The sequence below is a fragment of the Oncorhynchus nerka genome, linkage group LG20 (assembly GCF_034236695.1).
Source record: "Oncorhynchus nerka isolate Pitt River linkage group LG20, Oner_Uvic_2.0, whole genome shotgun sequence".
Taxonomy (NCBI): Eukaryota; Metazoa; Chordata; class Actinopteri; order Salmoniformes; family Salmonidae; genus Oncorhynchus; species Oncorhynchus nerka.
This window is the reverse complement of record NC_088415.1, coordinates 87,341,221-87,349,584: the sequence shown is the minus strand read 5'-3', so window position 1 is coordinate 87,349,584 and position 8,364 is coordinate 87,341,221. Positions and strand designations below refer to the sequence as shown.

Below are 8,364 nucleotides of genomic sequence, written 5' to 3'. Positions count from 1 at the left end.
TCAGTCTCTATACTAGTTTCAGTCAGTCCACTGGCTTCAGTCTCTATACTCGTTTCAGTCAGTCCACTGGCTTCAATCTCTATACTAGTTTCAGTCAGTCTACTGGCTTCAGTCTCTATACTAGTTTCAGTCAGTCCACTGGCTTCAGTCTCTATACTAGTTTCAGTCAGTCCACTGGCTTCAGTCTCTATACTAGTTTCAGTTACGTCACTGGCTTCAGTCTCTATACTAGTTTCAGTTAGTCCACTGGCTTCAGTCTCTATACTAGTTTCAGTCAGTCCACTGGCTTCAGTCTCTATACTAGTTTCAGTCAGTCCACTGGCTTCAATCTCTATACTAGTTTCAGTCAGTCCACTGGCTTCAGTCTCTATACTAGTTTCAGTCAGTCCACTGGCTTCAGTCTCTATACTAGTTTCAGTCAGTCCACTGGCTTCAGTCTCTATACTAGTTTCAGTCAGTCCACTGGCTTCAGTCTCTATACTAGTTTCAGTCAGTCCACTGGCTTCAGTCTCTATACTAGTTTCAGTCAGTCCACTGGCTTCAATCTCTATACTAGTTTCAGTCAGTCCACTGGCTTCAGTCTCTATACTAGTTTCAGTCAGTCCACTGGCTTCAGTTACGTCACTGGCTTCATTCTCTATATTGGTCCATGTGCACACTGTGGTTTCTGTATTTGCTGGGCTCTCTAAGTGTATTCCAGGTCCTTCATATGAAGCAGACTCCATACTGGCTATAGTCTCTATTGTAGCACAGGTTCCGATGCTGAGTGTGGTCTTTGCGCTGGTTATGGTCCCTGTACTAGTCACGGTTCTGGAGATCATTGCAGTTCCAGTGCTGAGTGGGGGTCTCTGTACTAGAGCAGTCTGTGGTGTCTCTGCAGGTCTGGAAAACTTTTGTCCAGCGGGGGAGGAAGTGGGGAAGTTGCTCTCGGAGTTCCCGGCAACGCAGGCCGTACACCACGGGGCTGAGTGCCTGCCCCACTAGGAACACCACGAAGTTGGTCACTGTGGCGGCCATATTGTGCTTCCACCTGGTGATGATGGGCACCAGAGGGAGCAGGTACAGGATCATCTGTAGCATGTGGATCAGGATGGTGAGGCGCCCGCTGCTGTTGGAGCGTGAGAAATGCCCCGCCCGGCAGCCCTCCATGTAGATGAGCACATAGCTGGTCATGATGAGCAGTACCAAGAACACCACCAGCGCCAGGCTGCTGAACCGAGACGTGGGACTCTCCAGCGTGGTGGAGCACACGGGGTCCAGCTCCACCACATAGGCCCAAGAGGGCTGAGCGCAGGCCAGAGCAGTGAACAGAACCGGGTTGAGCAGGGCCACGAACCAAGCCAGCGCCATGACGGAAGACCGAATGCGACGCACCAGCGCTGGGTAGTGGAGAGGCCGCAGGATGGACAGGCAGGTGTTGAGGGCCATGAGTGTGAGGGTGATGCCCATGCCACGGCCTAGAGCCACCTGGAAGTCAAAAAGGACCCAGCAGGTCAGGCGGTTGATGGACACGCGGAGGAGGGCGCGGAGGCCGTGCAGGATGGTGCCCACCGCGTTGAAGCTGGTCACACAGGCACAGTGCTGGCACAGCAGAACGAAGCGGACGTTGCGGCGCGGCTCGGCTGTGTGGAACACTGTCACCACAATGAGGTAGGTCAAGAAAAAGGTGGTCAGGAAGATGCCCCCATGGACACACATTTTTACTGTGTCCAGCAGCCCTATGTCATCCCCTATGTCATCCCCAGATATGGTAGCATTTAAAAGGCCTGAGTAGAGGAAAGACACAAAAAAAAACTGAGAAATAACATGCGAAGTTAAACCACATAAATGCATGAGTGAGATTATTTTTGATACTTTGATGAACCACAGAGGACGTCAATGACAATACAATGACTGTAAACCCAAGATAGAGCAAACTCATAGGTTGAGACTAAAGAAAAATTACAGGGGAGGAAAAACAGCTGGAAAAAAAGATCCATTTCTTACCTGTATTCTGTTCCACTGCCACATCATAGTTGGAGTCATTGGACATCGCTTCTGCTGATTCTGGCAGGTCACAGGGGTGAAAACTACATTTTGCCAAACCAAGAATTCACAAAACCAAGTTAATGGTGCCAACATATACAGTATGAGTGTCTCTACTGTGGCTGCTAGCCCTTTGCTTCAGGTAACTGTGATCTTCTATATCTTTGCCTTGTATTTTCTGTCACGTGTCACCAGCGCCATGCATTTAGTTACAGATTCTTTATCGACTGCCTCCTAATCCGTGGGTTTAGTGGAATAGACTGTTCTGAGAGTCAACACCTGCCTCTCAGCGTGGCAAAATTCTATATTTAACAGTAGGTGGAGCAAATTATTGTGCTCCTAGGTGTGTGTGTGTGTTAACATCTGACCTGCGCCAGGAGGGTTTGTCACTAGTGACTGTGAAGGTCCATGAGTGGAGATCAGACTGAACACTTTCCCTATTTATTAACTAGAAGGATGTTAAAATGATTAGACCCTTTGGTCCTCAAGTTATTTAGCTGAGATAAGGATTTCATATAGAATATACTGTAGGTTTAAAATATTGTATATTTTAAACATTGTAAAAATACATAATATATATTTACAAAACCATATCAAATAGGAAAAAAAATGTTATGAGAACACAGCTGGCAGGTTTTTATCCTTTTATTTTTACCAAACGTGCCCTCCCTGAATCATTCCACTGAATGGTATTGTCCTGCTCGTGCTAAATTGTGTAAGGAAAAAGATTATGGCACATGTACAACACAACGCAACAGCGGGTAAAAATACATATTAACATCTCCAGCCGTTGACACAACATCCTTTGCTGCCTGCCAACTGTCTATGAGAGAAACTGTCTTCCAACACAACACAGCCACCGTATTGTTTGAAAGACAGGAAGCATAACTAACATGAATTCATCAAACATTCACTAGTCATCATGTTTGTATCAAAAACAACTTGTACTGTCTCCACCCGAAATCAAGCCGTCTTCTATTCCTCAGCATGGAAACCTCAAGGATCCTATTTAGAGTGTAAAGATAAAACACAAGTCATTTCAGTGAGCTCCCTGAATCAGAGCTCCAGTCCCCCTGTGCCACACCATGACCCTGACCCGCAATCACCCCACAGCGCTGCATGTCTGTACAGAGCTGCTCCGGCCCAGGGTTCGACTCAGAACCTGGCTCTATATCTGCAGCGTGGCTCTCTGGGTCCTCACTGCGCTCCACCATTGTGTCTACATCATAGCGCTCCGGGTCTGTACAGAGTAGCTTCTTGCTCCTCTTCCTCCTGCGGCTGATCTGTTTCTGCAGCTGCAGCTTGCTGGTGAAGAAGACGCTCTTCCAGCCCAGCTCCAGGGCCAGGGCCTCCACCTCGGCCGACACGGCGCCGCAGTGGCCGCGCACCGCTTGCTCCCAGAACTCCTCCGAACGACACAGCTGACAGACACACAGGGAACAGTGGTTAGGGACCTAGACCAGAGTTTGCGGTCAATCATTCCGTCAGTTAACTCACCAGGGGTTTAAACCACAAACAAAAACAACAGATTTACTACAGAAAATAAACCAACAGAAAATAGAAATATGAAAATGGAAAACATGTAATTACAGTCAGATATACCTATGTAGTTACAAAAGGACTCACATACAGTCTATATCATAGGCAGTATACAGTCTACATCATAGGCAGTATACAGTCTACACCATAGGCAGTATACAGTCTACACCATAGGCAGTATTTAGTCTACATCACAGGGTTTGATCTCGGGCTGTATCATAACCGACCGTGATCGGGGGTCACATAGGGGGGATGCACAATTGGCCCAGCGTTGTCAGGATTAGGGGAGAGTTTGCCCAGGGTAGGCCGTCATTGTAAATAAGAATTTGTTCTTAACTGACTTGCCTAGATAAAGGTAAAAAAAAATATTTAAAAAATAGGCAGTAATACTGTCTACATGCATGCACCGAGTCTCACACAGACAGAGTGGGTCCATTCACCTTCCTGAACCTGTGTGAGGTGTGTCCAAGCCGTGCCACGTCCTCCAGTTCCAGATGGGTCAGGATGTGGAGAAGCAGGGGGTCGGGCAGACGCTCCAGGTAGTCATAGTGGCCCTGACATAGTGCCTGGCTGTACTGAAGGATCCGTGGGCCAAACACCACACTCACCTGACCTAGGAAACCATCACACCAGTGGAGGCTGCTGAGGTGAGGACGGCTCATAATAATATCTGGAATGGAGTCAATGGAATGGTATCAACCACATGGAAACCACGTTGATGTGTTTGATACCATTCCACTGACTCCATTCCAGCCATTATTATGAGCCGTCCTCCCCTCATCAGCCTCTTGATTAAACAGACAGCACCTGTCAACACTTAGCCTCATGCCCACCAACAGGGACTTTGCTTAACTTTTTTTTTGTGCTGTGCCCAACCTAGCCAAAGTCCTTTACGAGGGCATTAGACCATGGGAGAATCTCAATTGCATTTCCTTGACTCCTCGCGCTCCCTCTCTTTCTCAAACCCCATTGGATGAGAAAGTCAGAGGTCCTTCCCCTCTGACCATCTCCAATGGGTTTTGAGATTCTCCCCATCTCTCTGACTTAGCAACTGGGCGATTTCAAAAGTCTTCCTAGTAAAAGATGCTTAAAAAAATGCAACACCTGTGAATGGACACAATCTCTACACCAAGGGTCTCCAATCCTGTTCCTGGAGAGCGACCCTCCTGTAGATTTTCACTCCAACCCTAGTTGTATCTAACCTGGTTCTTATCAGCCAGATAATTATTAGAATCAGGAGTTAAAACCTACAGGAAGGTAGCTCTCCAGGAACAGGGTTGAAGTTAAAACCTACAGGATGGTAGCTCTCCAGGAACAGGGTTGGAGTTAACCTACAGGACCGTAGCTCTCCAGGATCAGGGTTGGAGTTAAAACCTACAGGACAGTAGCTCTCCAGTGTCAGGGTTGGAGTTAAAACCTACAGGACCGTAGCTCTCCAGGAACAGAGTTGGAGTTAAAACCTACAGGACCGTAGCTCTCCAGGAACAGGGTTGGAGTTAAAACCTACAGGACAGTAGCTCTCCAGTGTCAGGGTTGGAGTTAAAACCTACAGGACAGTAGCTCTCCAGTGTCAGGGTTGGAGATAAAACCTACAGAAAGGTTATCTCTCCAGGAACAGGGTTGGAGAGCCCTGGTCTAGGCCATTGCCTCTACGACATCTGCCCCCCTGGAAACGACCCTTCTGACACACCTGTGAACCTAAATCATGAGAACTGCCGACATAGCCGCCTGGAATAGTATCATTTAATTAGGGGTAGATTGGGTTACAATCAAAGCAGTCATTTTTAGCATGGTAATTCGCTTCACTCGAGGGCATAGGGTTGGTTATTTTGGGCATTTACGCTACTATCTATCTTGCTATTAGTGAGCAGGTGGGCTGTAAGTTGAGCAGGTGGGCTGTAAGTTGAGCAGGTGGGCTGAGGGCTAGTCTACACTGGGCACCTTACTCTGAAGCAGGCTGTCATCCAAGTAGTCATTGTGAGACTCCCTCAGTTCTCCTGGCTTTGTGTTCCTACCATCACTTCTCAAAGAAATCTTCCACCATCTCCAAATAACCTGAAAAATATAGGCCTATGAGTATTGCAGAGCAAATGGTATTACAGTATTTAATGTAGCTAGCTAAATGGCTTTGCTGACTATTTCTTACTAATGCTATTTACTTGAACTATTTGTTGCCAGCTTTCTGGCATAGCCTTTATTTGTTAGTTAGCCGAGCAAGCTAGTGCTAGATTATATTGTTATGTGTCTAACGTTAACGTTACTGACATGTACGTTATTATAGCTAGCTAACGCGTTGGCTTAAACTAAGAGTGAAATATTACTGTAGCGTTAAGAGTTAAATGTCTAACGTTAGCTTAGAAATGTCTTGAGGAAAAAAATATTAAATACTTTACATTTTAGAGAGGACATAACACGAAAAGATTTACCTCTGTCTTGGTAACAGAAAATTGGAAGAAGTCTTTATTGGGTGCAGGACCTTGACCACTGACTTCAAATAAACTTTTCCCCAGCAAAGTCGACATTTTGGACGCTTGGTTTGTGGTTGCCACGGCAACGAACGGGTTCGTTCAGTATACTTCCAGCGTGCTAGAATGTAACTAAACACCTCCTGCTGCAACATTCCTTCCTGCCGCAACATGCTACAATGTAACAAATACAAAATTACAATTTCCTCTTGGGTTTGAAGTCACTTTTGTAGCTGTGTATAAATGAAAAGCTACGTTTTCCTGATACTTGAGTCAATGAAAACATTTCCTCATAAAGAGCTATAGTGAACAACATTTTACAGAGTTACAGATCATATAAGGAAATCAGTCAATTAAAATTAATCCATTAGTCCCCAATCTTTGGATTTCATATGACTGGAAATACAGAGAAAAAAAGGTAGGGGCGTGGATCAGAAAACCAGTCAGTATCTGGTGTGACCATCATAGAGTTGATCAGGCTGTTGATTGTGGCCTGTGTAGTGTTGTCCCACTCCTCAACAATGGCTGTGCAAAGTTGTTGAATATTGGCAGGAACCTGAACACACTGTTGTACACGTCGATCTAGACTCTAGAGCATCCCAAATATGCTCAATCGGTGACACGTCTGGTGAGTATGAAGGCCATGGAAGAACAGGGACATTTTCAGCTTCCATGCATTGTGCACAGATAGATCCTTGCGACATGGGACCGTGCATTATCATGCTGAAACATGAGATGACGGCGGCAGATGAAAGGCACGACAATGGGCCTCAGGATCTCATCACGGTATCTCTGTGCATTCAAATTGCAATAGATAAAATGCAATTGTGTTCGTTGTCCATAGTTTATGCCTGGCCATACCACAACCCCACCATGGGGCACTCTGTTCACAATGTTGACATCAACAAACCATACTGCCAATTCTCTAAAATGACATTTGAGGCAACTTCTGGTAGAGAAAGGAACATTCAATTCTCTGGCAGCAGCTCTGGTGGACATTCCTGCAGTCCACATGCCCATTGCACTCCCTTAAAACTTGAGACATCCGTGGTATTGTGTTGTGTGACAAAACGTCATGTTTTAGTGGCCTTTTGACCCCCAGCACAAGGTGCACTTGTGTAATGATCATGCTGTTTAATCAGATTCTTGATATGACACACCTGTCAGGTGGATGGATTGTCTTGGCAAAGGAGAAATGCTCACTAACAAGGATGTGAACACATTTGTGTACAACATTTTAGAGAAATAAGCTTTTTTGTGCATATGGAACATTACTGGGATATTTTATTTTAGCTCATGAAACATTGTACCAACACTAAACATGTTGGGATTATATTTTTGTTCACTGTAGATTTTAACCTCAAATTCTAAATGAAAAAAATGAGAATCAAGTGCAAACTGCAGTTAAAAATCTTTAATATATTTATACATATATTTATATATGTACACATTGACTTACGTATTACTGTAACGGCGAGTAACACAATTGCATTAATTAAAAGTGATTGGGAGGCACAAGTTAACCATCTCTCCAAATAAATACAAACTTGTCATGTGTTTTTACACACACATGCGCAGGGCCGTAGCTACATATGAAGACACCAAGGTCCGGACACTGAGGTATAATGGTCCGGACCTCGGTCATTCTTTACAATTAAAAAAATAAAACATTTATTTTAAAAAAATGTACGAAACAACTTGGGGTCTCCACTTACTGTTGAGAGATAGAATAGTAAAATACACAAGGTGCAATTTAAAAACTTGGTTGTGCATCAGCAGTTGTCCTTTTGTTACATGTCACTCACTGACAATCACTCAATTTTTTTTTTTGGGGGGGGGGGGGGGGGGGGGATTAGTAAATGGGTCTAGTTAGTCTAGCCAGCTATCTAAACTTGTAGTAATCATGGTTGAATTACCAACTGGGCACATGTCCTATTAACACGGCATAAGTCATGACAAAACGTGTAGAATTGCAGGAAATTAGCTTTAAAACTGCAACAACAAGAACATGTATTTAAAGCAAATGTAGTTGTTTACCTTTTGTTACTAAAATACCTTTTCTGTTAACAGATCCCTCTGTACGTATTAATTTCTAGTTTGTAATCCCGGTGCCGAGTTAATGCGAGTTAATGTATAGCGGCTAATCGTATAGCTAATAGGCTGTGTTTGTAGGCCGACTGAGGTGAATGAAGCAACAACAACCAATGTGATAATGGCTGGGGTCATTTAGGCTTGTTTTTGCTGTTCTTCAAATAGCATTTTAGAGTTTATAAAATTGTATAAATGCAGTAAATGAGCTTCGACTTTCTTAAAATGTCTTTGATTGGGTAAAATC

The 8,364-nt window shown here is 44.6% G+C and overlaps 2 protein-coding genes across 2 annotated transcripts; both read right to left on the bottom strand.

Annotated features, from left to right (window-relative positions):
- Positions 1–555: 555 nt before the first annotated feature.
- Positions 556–1,889, bottom strand: LOC135562734 (putative olfactory receptor 1F12P). Its single transcript, XM_065005081.1, has one exon. The coding sequence runs from the start codon at positions 1,831–1,833 to the stop codon at positions 799–801; it is 1,035 nt and encodes a 344-aa protein (XP_064861153.1). The 5' UTR covers positions 1,834–1,889; the 3' UTR covers positions 556–798.
- A 766-nt stretch (positions 1,890–2,655) lies between these two features.
- Positions 2,656–6,690, bottom strand: LOC115103384 (F-box only protein 36-like). Its single transcript, XM_029624294.2, has 4 exons — positions 5,991–6,690; positions 5,511–5,619; positions 4,005–4,177; positions 2,656–3,446 (listed from the first exon to the last, which is right to left on the bottom strand). Exons 1-4 carry the CDS (start codon positions 6,084–6,086, stop codon positions 3,060–3,062), a joined length of 765 nt encoding a protein of 254 aa, XP_029480154.1. The 5' UTR covers positions 6,087–6,690; the 3' UTR covers positions 2,656–3,059.
- Between the last annotated feature and the right edge of the window lie 1,674 nt (positions 6,691–8,364).